This window comes from Thamnophis elegans, chromosome 2, assembly GCF_009769535.1.
Source record: "Thamnophis elegans isolate rThaEle1 chromosome 2, rThaEle1.pri, whole genome shotgun sequence".
In the NCBI taxonomy this organism is placed as follows: domain Eukaryota; kingdom Metazoa; phylum Chordata; class Lepidosauria; order Squamata; family Colubridae; genus Thamnophis; species Thamnophis elegans.
Window position 1 is genome coordinate 122,392,818 of NC_045542.1, and position 15,148 is coordinate 122,407,965.

Consider the following 15,148-nt stretch of genomic DNA (forward strand, 5'->3'; position numbering starts at 1 on the left):
AATAGAGATGGAAGATGGTCAGTTTTTGTCTCATCCTTTAGTATCTACATACAATATGCTCCACTGTAGAAATGGAAAGCCTGTACAGTGTACAGGGCTTTCTCGATCCAGATGACTGAAGAGTTTCTATATTGTTATACACAAATTTTAAGGTATAACTCTGTACTCCTCAAATAGGATAAAGATCAGTCTTGCATTGCTAGAATCATTGAAGCATAAGATCAGTATCTAACTTTAAAAGCCCAGCATTATTTCATTAAAGAGATCAGTTGTGTTTCCTGTTGATATTCATGGTGAGCCCGTTATCACAACACACTTCATGAAATCAAACAAATTCAGTCAAACCTTACCTATGATTGTAGCTGCACACAATTTCGTATACTGATTAAAAGCTACCATTTGGAGGATTACAAAATTCCATTTAGGAAGTGCCTGATATTCTTTGAGCCCTTATACTAAGAGACCACTAGCAAGGCTTTTGTCGGGTTTCCTAAAAATGTCCTAATTGATTCAGCTTTATTACTTCAATGGCCCCACCTATCTTGCTGGATTGGTAAACTTCAATAAGCCTGGCTTGACTTCTGCAGCCAAACTAGGAAAGATTTAATGTAATAGAAGGGCTTTTCAGCCATTCTTTCCCTGTAGCTTTTTTTTCTTGGAGGATAGGTGGGCAAAGTGAAGATTTTGGTTTTCTTGCAATCAAATTAACCCTATGCAATGTTAGGGTCACTTACATTAACTGTGGTGTGAACAAGCCCTGGCCGTGTCTTCTGCCACAATTCTTTCCCCTCTTCCAGATGAAAAAAGTCTAGGCACAACTGTTGGTGCCACTACCTGACCAGCTCCCTACGATACATGGCACAGGAGTGGGGATTTGAAAGCATAATAAACCAGTTCTCAAAACCAGCCTGATTTGTAAATGGTGTCTTTCTGTTTCATAGTTAGTTAGTGAATAAGTATCCACAAACAAAATCTTTTTTTTACTCTCCCTTGAATAAAGCTTAGCTTATGCTAGCTGTATGGATACATCCCTGTAGTTTTCTTGGTGACAGTACAAAAGTCTTGGTATTCCATGAGATTTTTTTTTCAACTTTCCAATGCAGATACTGGGTTTCCTGGTGATATATTTCATTCAATTATTAAGCAGGTCTGATGATGCTTATCTTCTTCCAGATCAAGTAGGATTATTAGGTATTGCTACTCAGTGGTGGGATTCAATTTTTTTTTTACTACCGATTCTGTGGGTGTAGCAGGGCTTGGTGGGCGTGGTAGGGGAAGGGTTAGAATAAAATCTGTTAAATCTCCATTCCCTCTCCACTCCAGGGGAAGGTTACTGCAAAATCCCCATTTCCTCCCAATCAGCTGGGACTCTGGAGGCAGAGAATAGATGGAGGTGGGGCCAATCAGAGGTAATATTTACTGGTTCTCCGAACTACTCAAAATTTCCACTACTGGTTTTCCAGAACTGGTCAGAACCTGCTGCTACTGTGATATTCACAAGACAATCATTAAATGAAAACCAGGTTCTTATATTTCAATCTCAACTTTTTCAGAAATGATTATTTTATATCACATAGCAAGAGTGAACTTCAGTTACATGTAATTTAGGCTGTGTATATTTGACAGGAATTTTTACCTCCCTTGTCATAATGGTTCATGTAAGTAGCACAACCAACTCAAGTGCCCACCCAAAACTTTGCATATCAGGTATGAAACAAAGATTTGGGGCTTTCATACTGAAACATACTTGCAAAATCTCCAAATTCTTCAACTTGGTGCACAGCTGCAGTTATTTTATAGATGGATCCACCTCTATAGTTGAAGTTCTATACTTTTCCCCCTCTTTCCACTCAAAATTGGAGACATCTTTTGAAAAGTGGAGAGGCAAAATGCAGAATTTTAATCACATTCTTGGCTTCTGGAAATTGCTGAAGCAAGCATCATCTTGACCATTTACTATAGGTCCTACATCCACCCACCTCATCTGCTACCTTTCATCTTCCTTCAAGCCTGTTTGCCACCAATTGTAGTCATTTAGCATGCAGATGCAGACTGACAAATTTATCTTCCTGATATTTAATCTTGAGCCATATTTTCACTATTTTTTTTTACTTTCATAAGGGGGGGGGGGTTCTCCGAAATCTTTTTTTACTTTCAACTAAAGAAGTGATGTTATTCACAAATCTTAATCTGTTGGTGTCTAGGGCTACCCAATAGCTAAACAGGCAAAGGAGGACGTGATAATCGGAACACCAGGAAAGGCTTTTTCTATGGTGGAATTCATTCTATGATCATTCATTTTCTCCTGCCCCGTAGATATTAAGATCAGAGATCAGACGGCAGATATTTTTTAAAAAAATTAAATATTACATTGAATTAAAATGTATAATTAATGCAAATGCAAAAATCTGTAAAAAGCATTGAGAAATTGCGAGGCACAAGAGTTTGTGGGCGCGCATACTATCTTTTCAGACGATTCTGCCGCTGCCCTGTCCAGGGTCCTCTATTTCAGGAGTCTCCGACTTGAAGACTTGTAGACTTTAAGACTTGTAGAATTCTGGGAATTGAAATCCACAAGTCTTAAATTTGCCAAGGTTGGAGGCCCTGCTCTATTTAATCTTCCAAGGAGGTCTCAATTGAACAGCAAGCGTGGCTCCCTCTCTACACTTTCTTACTTCCGAGGGCTACTTTCCTCGTCTGCAATTTGCCACTGCTGGCAGAAGTGACGTACACAGGTCCTTGCTCATTGCCAGCCGCGATTGGGTTGAAATATGGACTTTATTTAAATAGAATTCAATGAAATTCAATAAAATTTAAACAAATGCCTTTTCATTTGATCGTCCGTTAACGATATTGACCAGGTAGGAGGCACAGCTTTCCACTGGTTCTTCGTCCGACTCGAAAGGCTCTCACCCGACCTTCCAGGACTTTATTCCACTCTCGACCGAGCGTCCCATCAACCTTTGCGGCTTCCGGCTCCCCCCCCCTCTCTTTCTCTCGTTCCTTCCGTGCCGCCAAGTAAGATAGTCGGTAAGTCGGGAATCCGTTGCCATCCCGGCCGAGGAGACATTGCAGCGAACTTTCCTTCCTTTTCGGGGCTGTTTGGACATGCTTTCCGTCAGCTCCTGCCGCTCTTTTCCGAGGCGAGAAGAAACGGCGGGTTTTCTCACACGTTGTTAACGGGAGGCGGTTGCAGGCTTCGGTTTCTTCGGGTGGGGCAGGCGACAAGCGCAAAAGCTGGCAGGCCCGCATTCTTCCCCGCTCAGAAGGCGATATTTTGGATCTGCTGTTTTCAGAGGCGGCAGGAGAGTTTTGAGTCTGCATGCGGGTTGGGAATTATGGAAGTCCAGGAAGTCCTCGCCTTACTGTTCGCTTAGTGACCGTTCTAAGTTACAACGGCGCTGAAATAAAAGTGACTTGTGACCATTTTTCGCACTTAACGACCGTTGGCAGCATCCCCGCGGCCATAGGATCAGAATTCAGACATGCGGTCCGATTTTGCGACCTTCTGACCAGCATAGTCAATGGGGGGGGGGGATCCAGATTCACTTAACAACCTTAACAAATGCAATGATTCCCTTAGCAGCGGTGGCAGGAAAATACGCAAAATGGGGCAAAACTCAATTAACAAGTGTTTCATTAGCAACGTAAATTTTGGGCTCAGTTGTGATTGTAATTCGTGGACTACCGGTACTGTAATGCAGGCCATTGTTTTTAAGACATAAATCAGTTGACAACTACCCCAGAGCATTGATCCCCTCATTTATCCAATTGTGCATGTTGTGGGAATGATACATACACCTGCTCTTTCATCTGATAAAGCTTCAGTGATGAAGAAGCGTGTATGATATTTTTATTAAATTACCAAGACCCAGTTGTTTCATAGCGGTAGCAATCATTGTATGCATAGCCTTAGCTTATAGAAGCCATTTGGTCCTTTCTATGAAATACTAACTTTGTAGAGCTTGTTCCTTCTATATATACATGTGCTATATATAAATATTTATTTTCATATACAAGCCTTTCAGTTAGCAATGAAAGAAGGTAGAGTTATGATTTTGCTAATCTTCCCAGCGTCTGCATACTTGGCATGATTTGAAAATGAAGTACAGGGATAAACTATATTTTTCAGACTATAAGAGGCCCCTAGCTTTTAGGAAGGAAAATAAGAAAAAAAAATTGCCTCCAAACATCCATCCCTAGTCATCTGGCCTGTTCACCACAGCCCATTTGCCTTTGCCCATTATAGAACAGCTGATCAGCACCACCAACCACACACCTCACATCCTGCTGCAATATTTGCTGTATAAGACGCACAGACTTTTCCATCCACTTTTGCAGGGGGGTGCATCTTATACTCTGAAAAATAAGGTATATGTTTTGTGCAATTAAAAGCCTTAGAATTCCCAAGGGCAAGTCCAACCTGGTCTCTTTTTTCAGATGAAAATTTAAAGTTGTGAGACTGTTGGAAGAACAGTGGTCAGGCACAGAAAACTATTATCTTGCTCATCCATCATGCTGCAATGTATTTTTACAATGGTATATGTAGATTGCCTTGCAGTCTTGTTCAATACTTACAAATTAAAAAAAATCTGAATAACAATTGGGAATAGTTAATCTGATTTCTGACAAAGCTTTCACTTGTAATAGATAACCCATTGGTTTTGCTGTTAGTTGCTTTAAGTAATATAGAATTTGTATCATTTTTGTATCATGCAGTATACTAAAGAAATATTGGAAAATGAGAAATCAGAAACTCAGATTTTAAACCAATAACCTCCCAGGATCGCATCTGGAGAGTTTTTGTACTCTTCCAGCTTTGGACACAGGAGGGATAAAAATTGCAGAAAACACCCATTCTGTTTCTGGCTCTGAAACACGCTAGCAAACGGAAGATATTCTGCAACAATTTTATGCTTCATTTATAACCTACAGGCTATAATTCTTTACATATGGTTTTTTTGTAGTTACAATGCCAGCTCTGAGGCCTCTCATCAAACCTAATATTGTCAAAAAGAGGACCAAGAAGTTCATCCGTCATCAGTCTGATCGCTATGTCAAAATCAAGGTAGATGTTCTTTTTGTGAATGTTAAACCCTCAGTTAACATTAAGATACTCTGGTTGGTGGTTTATTGTGGGTCTTCAAGACTTTAAAATGAAAACATCATGTTGAAGTTCTTCCAATTGCTTTTGAATTTTTGTAGCGTAACTGGCGTAAGCCAAGAGGTATTGACAACAGAGTTCGCAGAAGATTTAAGGGCCAGATCTTGATGCCCAACATTGGCTACGGGAGCAATAAGAAAACAAAACACATGCTTCCCTCAGGATTCCGGAAATTTCTTGTTCATAATGTCAAAGAGCTGGAGGTGCTAATGATGAGCAACAAGTAAGTTGGAAACAGTGTTTTGTAATTATTCTTTAGGAACTGCCATGTTGCATTGCTATATGGTAAAATTAAGTCATTCTGAAATGAAGATAGAATCCATTAAACCAGGCCTTTTGGTTTAGGCATCTTTTCTAGGTATCTTTTTTGTTCTTCTCTTCCTCAGAATGTCTTGTACTTCCTGCCTAAGACAAGTCATTTTTCTGTTACTTCATTGCCTTTACAAAATTCTTTAGTGTTGCCGAAAGATCATAACATAAAAATAGATGGCTGAGAAAAATGAAAATTTTTATATTGCCATTATGGAAATTATTTAAAAATTGGAAAAAATACTAATGAGAACTAGAAATCTTGGACTGTGACTGCGTTTTGCTCTCATTTTTTCCTCCAGCCCTCATCACTATCTTAATATATACCACATCATCTTGAACATTAATCCCAGGGTGGTGGTGGACATTATCCCAAACAGATCGAATAAGCCATAGCATAGGATTGACTCCAGCGGTCAGTTGTGTTGTGGGCATACAGGTAGTCCTCGACTTACGACCACAATTGAGCCCAAAATTTATGTTGGTAACCGAGGCAGTTAAGTGAATTTTTGTCCATTTTACGACATTTCTTGCCACAGTTGTTAAATGAATCATTGCGGTTGTTAAATTAGTAACACAGTTATTAAATGAATCTAGCTTCTCCTTTGATTATGCTTGACAAAAGGTCACAAAAGTTGGTCACGTGATCCTGGGACACTGCATCCATCATAAATATGAGTCAATTGCCAGGTGTCTGATTTTTGATCACATAACCATGGGGATGCTGCAACTGTCATAAGTGTGAAGAATGGTCATAGGTCACTTTTTTCAATGCTGTTGTAACTTCGAACAGTTATTAAATGAACTGTTTTAAGTCGAGCACTATCTACTGAATTCAAGCAGTAGACTCATTTTACACATCTAATGATCAAAGTAAAACTAAGGAGAAAGAAGGGAGTTTGCAACCAAGCCTGGAGAACCTAAGCTATAGTACCAAAATAGTGCCTTCCTCCCTAAGAGGTAGGACAATAAGGAGGACTAGTTTGGTCTAGTGCCATGATGACGAACGTATGGCATGTGTGCCACAGGTGGCATGCGGAGCCATATCAGTGAGCATGTGAGCCTTTGCCCTACCTTGGCTCCAGTGCGCATGTGTGCGCTGGCCAGCTGATTTTGGCTGGCCCACCCACATTGCCCTTCCCTTACCAGGAGTCTCCATGTGATGCCAGTTAAGTACAGGGCTCATGCAGAGGCTCTTGGAGGGTGTTTTAAGCCCCCTGAGGGCCTCCAGGGGGACGTGGGAGGATGTTTTCACCCTCCCCGGGCTCCTAGAAAGCCTCTGGAGCCGGGGGGAGGGCGAAAAACAGGCCTACTGGGCCCACCTGAAGTCGGGAAATGGGGCATTTGCAGCCTCCGGAGGACATCCCGGGGGGTAGAGGAGGCCATTTTTGCCCTCCCCAGGCTCCAAGAAAACCGTTTGCGTGGGGGGTGGATTAAGTTATGCAGCAGGGGGCATGGCACGGGGGGGGGGGTGTTAAATTGTGTGTGGGCACATGTGTGTGCTTTTGGCCCGAGGGCAAAAAAGGTTTGTCATCACTGGTCTAATGGTTAAGGCACCAGGCTAGAAAGGTAGAGATGGTCATGAAAGTTAGCTGGGTAGCTTTGAACTAGTCACCCATTCTGCTCAACTCATCTCACAGGGTGGTGGTTGTGGGGAAAGGAGGAAGTTGTATTGCATATCTAGATTAGTTTTATGTTCAGTTCAGAATAGATGGATTTTCACTGTCTGGAATTCATAAAGCTCATTTTGAAGAAAATTTCTTAAGAAACATTCAATATGTTAACAAAGAGCTTGTAACATTCTTTTGTGGTTGTTTTCAGGTCATTTTGTGCAGAAATTGCTCATAACGTTTCATCCAAGAACCGGAAGGTAATTGTGGAGCGAGCAGCTCAGCTTGCTATCAAGGTTACCAATCCAAATGCCAGACTGCGCAGCGAAGAAAATGAATAGTTTGTCTTGAACAACTATATTTAATAAAGTATAACATTTGGAAAATGTGTGTCCTTGGCATGAATTGAATTAGGTGGGGCACCCCCATGAAAGAAATCCTTAGGATTTAGAGGCAGCTCTAAAATTAGTGAGATTGCTAATAAATATTTGCACAAATATAATTTGTTGTAATGCAAAAGAATGTCAGAATGAATCTCAACAGAAAACCTTCCCAGACTAACCACCTACATTTTTCATTGAACAAGTTCCAACGATTGTGGGAATGCTGTACATAATATATTTAATTTCCAGATATATGACATACTACATTTTGATTAGCAAGCTAATTCAGTGTGGGCTGAATTTGATTACAATAGATGTACCATTATCGTGTAACAGAGTGAGCTCTGGTTACCTGCCCCAGCTTCTACCAACCTAGCAGTTTGAAGGCATGTAAAAATGCAAGTAGAAAAATAGGAACCACCTTTGATGGGAAGGTAACAGCGTTCTATGTGCCTTCGGCGTTTAGTCATGCTGGCCACATGACCACAGAGATGGCTGTTCAGCTTTAAAACCGAGATGAGCATCGCCCCCTTAGAGTCGGGAACGAGTAGCACATATGTGTGAGGGGAATCTTTACCATAGCTGACTTGAAAACTACTGCAAGCAATGTAGAGTTACTGAGGAGTAACATGGGGTTCAGATCTGGGTCCTCTGTTCAACATTGTACTTATATGGATAAAGATTTGAAATAAATTTTGATTCAATTTGCAAGTGACACAAATCGGGAGTGTAGCTGACCCTAACCCTAGAAGGCAGAAATAAAATTTAGTAAGTTTTTTATACTTTAGATCAGATTGTCAAACTCAATTTCATTGAGGGCTGCATCAGGGTTGTGTTTGCCAGGTCTGGGGTTCAGCTCAATGTCACTTGCTCCATTTTCGGCTGTGACAGCCTCTTGCAACTCTGACAGGGAATGGGGGGGAGGGCATGTAGGCTCCATTTTTGCTGGCAGAGGCACTGTGGGATGGTCCGCTGATTCCAGGGTGGCCCCGTGGGTAGATGGAAGCACCAGCTGGCAGGCCTTGAGTTTGATACTCCTGATTTAGATAGTTGTCCTGAGAATTTTAATAAATAAAATGAATATATATGGATGAAAAATCCTTAATTTAGGGAACAAAAATGAAATGCATACAGTGTAGCCTAGGGGATAGCTGGCTTGGAAATGGTACTTGTGAAGATGGATCTGTACTTCAAACCCAATTACTTATATGTCATCTGCTGATTAAGATTCTGTCTTCTCAAAATAGATTCCCAATTTTGTTTCATTAACATTTAAGTGTGCTTAAAATCAGAGATTTTAAAATTATTTTGTGAAGAATAGCAAGTTCAAATTCATATAAGTGTCCATACAAAAGTTAATTGGGTAGAAAACCAATAATTAACCAAATTCTGTCAGTTATATGACTTTATTCTGATGCATGTACAGCAAAAGATGACACCCTGTTTTATAAATAGAGCACTTAAGTGATTCACATATTAAGTGGCATATGACTTCCCCCTCCCCACTTCCCCAATGAAATGTAATCAGAAGCTGCAAGGCAGCAATATGATCCTTGCTGAATGAAAAAAAAAATAGAATACTACAGTTGTATTTCCATTTTGATAAATGAACGGTGCTAATTCATTACTGCATACTTTATACCAGATGAACATCTCTTGATAATAACATGCTAATTTTATATACGTTGAAATAATGCTTTGGTATTAGCTTCTTTAAAAAAACAATTGTAGCAAGAAAAAAAAATTACACAGTGGCAGACAAACCACATTAATGAAGCATAAGGCATTCGATCTTGGAAGACAGTCGAGATACTTCTGTAGTTTAATATTAATCTCAAAGGAGGGAGGCAGGGCAATGGATATAAAATCTTGTAACACTGAAAAATCACTTAATTGTAATATCTGTAAACATGGAACACCAGGATTTAACTTATGTATTTGCCACATTTGTTGATTCATTTGGAGGGTATAGTCTGTCATCAGAATTCTTTGTGGTGTTTTCACTTTAATATTAATAGAAGGGGCGGTAAATACACTTGTCAATGCTGCAATTAGATTGACTCTTCTTTTGGCATGATTGCATTTTGGAATAAGTGGTAATTGGAAAATAAGATTGCCATTCCTTTAACATATCTGAAATCTGACCTTGTTTCAATAGAAATATAATTTTCATTTTTAAAATGACGCCTGTCTCTAAAATCATTTCTAGCTCCTGCGCTGGAAACAGTGGATTGATTGTAAGAAGCAGACAAAATAGTCCAAGAGTTCTAACTCAGTTCCATTGATTCTGATGCTGATAATGAAGTGGGATCCTTCTGAATGCTTTCAAAGAGGGAAGACATTTCTGGGTTGGCTCGGATTTGGGAAGAAAATTCGGCCATTACAGGGCTTTTATCGGCATCTGGGATGGTCAGTAGAGCAGCTACTGCCCTCATTGCTGAACGTTTCAGTTCATCTTGCTTCTCAAATTCCTGTTTTACAGAACCAGCCTTTACCTAGAAAAAAAAGACAAAATTAAAATATTACCAGTCTTAATCACATTGATACGTCTGTGTTCAGTGGCTTTTTGCATGGTCAAGAAAAGAAAATCTGACTCCATACCTGCCCATGAATTCGGAGATGTTAAATAAGTCTAAAATACAATAGCCACATTCATTAATCTCTGCATATTCTTGACCAGCTGAAACCTCCTCAAGAACAGCCCAATATACAGCACATTGTAGGAATCCAGTTATAGGAGTCCAATAAAGGCAAGAGTAATTGCAGAGATTCCTGGTCCATAAGTAGTGCACAAGACAAATCTGCAAAGACCATTCCTAGCCATGTTACCACCTACTCTCCAGGCAGAAGCTGAGATCGGGAGGACCTGAGATCAAGGAAATGCAACCCATCGAGAGTTGACGATGAAAAACCATTAGATCCAAGGGGGGCAAAAACCCTCCCACAGGCCTGGGTAAAAGCCTCAAGGGCATCGTTTGTATAGCAAGAGATGAAGATGCATAGTATTGCCACCATATTGATGTTTTTTTACCCAGTGATGATAAAACTGCTAGGTGAAGTCATGTAAAATTTAATGGGAACAGAGGGATAATTAAGCCCTGGGATGTCCCACACGAGAGGTCCAAGTGGAATGGAATCAACCTTGGAGGAAGGAAAACTGCAAAACAAAACCCCCCACATCTGAGTCCCCAAAAGTGGTCAGGAAGGATATCATGTTCAATGATATTGTAACCTACTGAGAGTTGGAGGAGAGCAAGGAAGGATATATCACCTCCAAAGGGCATCATAACCATAACCGATACTGTCTTGATACTTCAACCCAGCCTGAAAATGGCTTTGAAAACCTCAAAAAGTCCTGAAGCCCCACATCTACCACTTTTTCAACAATCCTCACTTAAAAGGGAAGGTTGGAGAAGAAGCAAAATTGTCCAACACTATTGAATCCAAGTATGGCTCCTTAAGGAGGGATGAACCAACTGCTTCGAAACACATGGACCAAACCTGCTCTCAAAGAAGTGTTCACTACTACTTGAACCAGATTATATGGCACAAACCATTGCTCCTTCTGACTACCCAGGGGAGCCATTATTTGAACACACAAGACTGCAGAGTTCAGAGTTTTTGGGAACTCAGTCCACTTCCTCTGTGCCAATCGGGGGAAACTCATCCCAGATAATCAAGCTAAGATTGCTTCCGTCACTTCCACTTTCACAACTATAATCGGCACCAAAATTTCCACTGGTAAGCCAGGCAGTTGTTAAGTACATTGTGCCTGATTTTGCGACATTTTTTTTTGTACGAATGTTAAGCAAATCACTGCAGTTGATAAATAAATCATGCAGTCATTAAATGAATTGGGCTTCCCCCATTAAATTTGCTTGTCAGAAGCCGACTGAGATGATCACAAATGGCAATCGCATGGCGACAGGACGCTGTGATGGTTGTAAGTGTAACTTACTAGTTGTAAGTTACTTTTCAGTGTAGTAACTTTGAGCGGTCATTAAACGAATAGTTGGAAGTGGAGGATTGCAATTGTGATTCTATTGCAACAGTAATCCCTTGTTTCTCAGGACATGAACAATTACCGTATTTTTTGGAGTATAAAACACTCCCCCCCCCCCCCCAAAAAAAAGTGGGTGAAAATTTTGGTGTGTCTTATAGACCGAATATGGGCATTTTTGGCCTCTCAACACCACCACCACCACCCCGTGCCCCATTTTTGCCAAAAACATGCCCATTTTTGGTGAAAACGGGATGCGTGAAGGGTTTGGGAGGCCTGCAGAGTGTTCCTGGGGGCCGGGGAGGGCAAAAAACGAATGCACGGAGGCCAAAAACTTTTTTTTCTTGTTTTCCTCTTTGAAATCTAGGTGTGTCTTATAGTCTGACAACTATGGTAGGTACCTCAGGAAAGAAAGAGAAGTAGAACTATCAAGCTATAAATACATTCAAGCTTCCCAGGACATTACCTTAGTTGAACATGTCACTCGTAGTGGTTCAACAAGCCGCTCTAATCTTTGCAGGACAGCATTAGGGCAGAGTGTTGACAGGCGAGCCAACATAATGAAAGTCAGCATCTTCATAATGAAGAAAGGAAAAAGCTTACATTAGCACTGTTTTTTTCAAGCAGGCATTCCAGTAATAACTTACAACAACTCGTGGTCACTTTTGCGTTTAAAACAGAATCTTTACAACAGGGGTCCCCCATCCCCAGTTTCTGGACCGACACCGGGGCGCGGCATGCCAGAAACTGGGCCACACAAACAAGTGAAGCCCCATCCATGGGATGCAGGCAGCACACGGAACCATGCCCCCTCCAGTCCACAGAAAAAACCTTTCTCCACAGAACTGATCCCTGGTGCCCAAAAGGTTGGGGGTCACTGCTTTACCAACACTGCAACGAGGTTTCCCTCCTACTTAAGTTGCTCTTCCTTCTAGGTTACAAGGCAGAAGAAAATAACATGGAAGTGGATATTTAGCTCTTATAGGATCCCTCAGTTTGGGCATTCTCTTTGAGGAAGAAGACAAGTCAGGATTTGTTGCATGGGGGTAACTGATTCATCCAAAACCGGCCTAAAGGTAAAGGTTTCCCTTGCACATATGTGCTAGTTGTTCCCAACTCTAGGGGGCGGTGCTCATCTCCATTTCAAAGCTGAAGAGCCACCACTGTCCGAAGACATCTCCATTATCATGTGGCCGGCATGACTAAATGCCGAAGGCACACGGAACGCTGTTACCATCCCACCAAAGGTGGTTCCTATTTTCCTACTTGTATTTTTTTAACATGCTTTCAAACTGTTAGGTTGGCAGAAGCTGGGACAAGTAACGGGAGCTCACTCAGTTACGTGGTGCTAGGGATTCGAATCACAGAACTGCCGACTTTTCTGATTGACAAGCTCAGCGTCTTAGCCACTGAGCCACTGCATCCCTAAAACAGCCCTACAATTCATGAAATAATAAAATTAGAAGCTCCAAAATTAATTTTTTTAAAAGAAACATTACCCTAATATCATAATGATCTTTCAAGCCATCTTCCACATGATTTAAGTATTCATAGATGTCCAGTCGATCAAGGCAGCTTTCCAAAAGTGTGTACATGCATTCAAAGGCAGCTTTCCTCACATCGAGCCCATCATCTACTGTGTGTTTGAAAGGCCCCATTTCTACCTAAAGGGGGAAATTCAAAGTAGCTGGAAGTTCTAAAAAAAAAGGAAAACTTTCACATGCCAACTTTATCTGGCCCAGCGTGAGGCCACAGAATTGCTTAGTTCATTTCCAATTGAAATTCAGCTGAAGGTATTCCAATTTAAAGCTTTAAATTACAGGATCAGTAATCATTTCCATATACCTGTGGGATTAGTTTACTTTCAGGTCTCATAAGAACATTGGCTGAATTATATTAACACAAATCAATATATCTATGTTGCTTATCATTCCCATTTGATTTGGTCATGCAGATCCCTGTCCATCATTCATAAAAACAAGAAGTTAGGAGTACTGGGGGAACCACCCAACTCAGGGATCAACAACTATGGTCCTTTTATGACCTGTGGATGTGAACTCTCAGAATTCCTGAGAGCATGAGAGTTGACATTCACAGGTCGTAAAGGGGCCATAGATGCCCACACCTGACCCAATATCAGAAACAGGATAATGCTGAAATGGAATATGATCCATACCTCTCGTATGAGCTCCCTTCTAACTTTGGTTTCATTGTATAGGTGGGGTAGGACCGTACTGAGCTGATCTCGGATTAGGGAAGGTTTGTTGTGAGCAGCAGAATTAAACATGGCTAAAGCAACACGACGAACATTCAAGTCAGGGTCCTGAAGAGTTTTCAAGAAGTCACCTATAACAAAGAGTTTAAAAGGCAGCAACACTAGCTTTAAATACATTCTGGCATGCACATAATCTTCAAAAAAGGAGAAAAAAAATCATATTTTCAAACCAGGCAGGGGAGATCAAATGGACAGCCCACTCTGTCATTTAGTCCCTAGTTATCTGCATCAATATTCAAGTTGCATTAACATCTAGACTCAATCATAGAATCAGGTTCTTTAAAGATTAACAATGTAGAAACGATTCAGATGACTTAAGCATATTCAACAAAACGATTCTGTATTTTAGATAACAATTGTGTATTCAAGTTCACTGTGGAAATGTCACATCAATACGCTTAACGAGAATGGAATCAATTAAAGATCTGCTTGGATTTTGTTTCTTGATTAAAAAAGAGAGTAACATCCTCCATAATATATTTCGTGTTTTAACTGGTCAGAAGTATCTCTTTCTTTGGATTCAACTTTCCATTTGTTTGCTCCCCACCTAATTCATTTTGACATCAGATAACATCTAGAATTTGAACAACTTCTCTGATTCAAACAGAAGAGGGTTGGGATATGGGCGCAACAATGAAAGCCAAGCACTTTCAGGCAAAGTTAAAGATTACATTCTTATAGCAATTAATTCTTTGGGTCATTTCTCTTTACCATTCATTCCACTCTATATTCTTTTTTTTTTAAATTTAACAAGGCCTGCTATTCTGACTTCCAAAGGAAGTCCTTGATCAAAACTCAAAATTACCTATGCATCCTTTAAGAAGGGGATCAATGGGTTGAGGGTGATCCGAGATGGTGAATTTTATTGCAGTCACCACTGTACTCCGAGCATAGGGGGAGCCTGCAATGAGAAGTGAGGGGGGAAAGTATTTATCTTGAAAAGAACACATCATTTCTACCACCTTTTCTCCTCTTAAGAGCGCTTTTTCTTCATCGTTTCCAGAACACAGATAACAATGAAACAGCACAAACAACCCCAGCGCACACTGTGTGGAAATTATTCTCTTTTTTATAGCGCTCATCCTCTTGAAGGGCCGCAGTGGCTCGCAAGTTTAGGATGCTTGGTTGGAGGTTAGAAAGCCCGTGTTCGAGACCCGAGTGCTGCTGTGTGTGGCAGGGTGAGCTCCCATCATTCGCTCCAGCTCCTTGACAAGAGACATGAAAGGAGCCTCCACAGGCATCCCCTGGGCAACAGTGATGTCACCGGTTAATCCTTTCAACCAGGAAGTGCCTACAACACAAACGGGACAGAATCTTCTTGAAAGGAGCCTGAGCGGAATAAAACAATCTCCCCAAAACAGCTTGTTAAGGATGGACACTAGACAGTAAATATGCGCTACAAGAATC

The 15,148-nt window shown here is 40.8% G+C and overlaps 2 protein-coding genes and 1 non-coding gene across 5 annotated transcripts in view; 2 read left to right on the forward strand and 1 right to left on the reverse strand.

Annotated features, from left to right (window-relative positions):
* The first annotated feature begins 2,925 nt into the window (after positions 1–2,925).
* Positions 2,926–7,469, forward strand: RPL32 (ribosomal protein L32). Its single transcript, XM_032212054.1, has 4 exons — positions 2,926–3,030; positions 4,968–5,068; positions 5,206–5,387; positions 7,295–7,469. Exons 2-4 carry the CDS (start codon positions 4,973–4,975, stop codon positions 7,422–7,424), a joined length of 408 nt encoding a protein of 135 aa, XP_032067945.1. The 5' UTR covers positions 2,926–3,030; positions 4,968–4,972; the 3' UTR covers positions 7,425–7,469.
* LOC116505129 lies at positions 4,775–4,911 on the forward strand. Its single transcript, XR_004254911.1, has one exon. It is a non-coding gene; the product is annotated as a small nucleolar RNA SNORA7 (small nucleolar RNA).
* Positions 7,470–8,406: 937 nt separating the features above from the next.
* The window catches only part of LOC116503635 (cullin-associated NEDD8-dissociated protein 1-like), a 37,323-nt gene continuing 30,581 nt past the window's right edge, over positions 8,407–15,148 (reverse strand). For 2 of the 3 annotated variants that reach the window (XM_032210185.1, XM_032210186.1), the window contains 5 exons: positions 14,547–14,642; positions 13,643–13,812; positions 12,966–13,130; positions 11,933–12,040; positions 8,407–9,961 (listed from right to left, as the gene is read on the reverse strand). In XM_032210185.1, the coding sequence (XP_032066076.1) occupies positions 9,734–9,961; positions 11,933–12,040; positions 12,966–13,130; positions 13,643–13,812; positions 14,547–14,642 (767 nt within the window). In that variant the 3' untranslated portion in view covers positions 8,407–9,733. Of the gene's footprint in view, positions 9,962–11,932; positions 12,041–12,965; positions 13,131–13,642; positions 13,813–14,546; positions 14,643–14,817; positions 15,033–15,148 lie in introns of those variants that run through there. The other variant, XM_032210187.1, reaches the window with a different exon arrangement.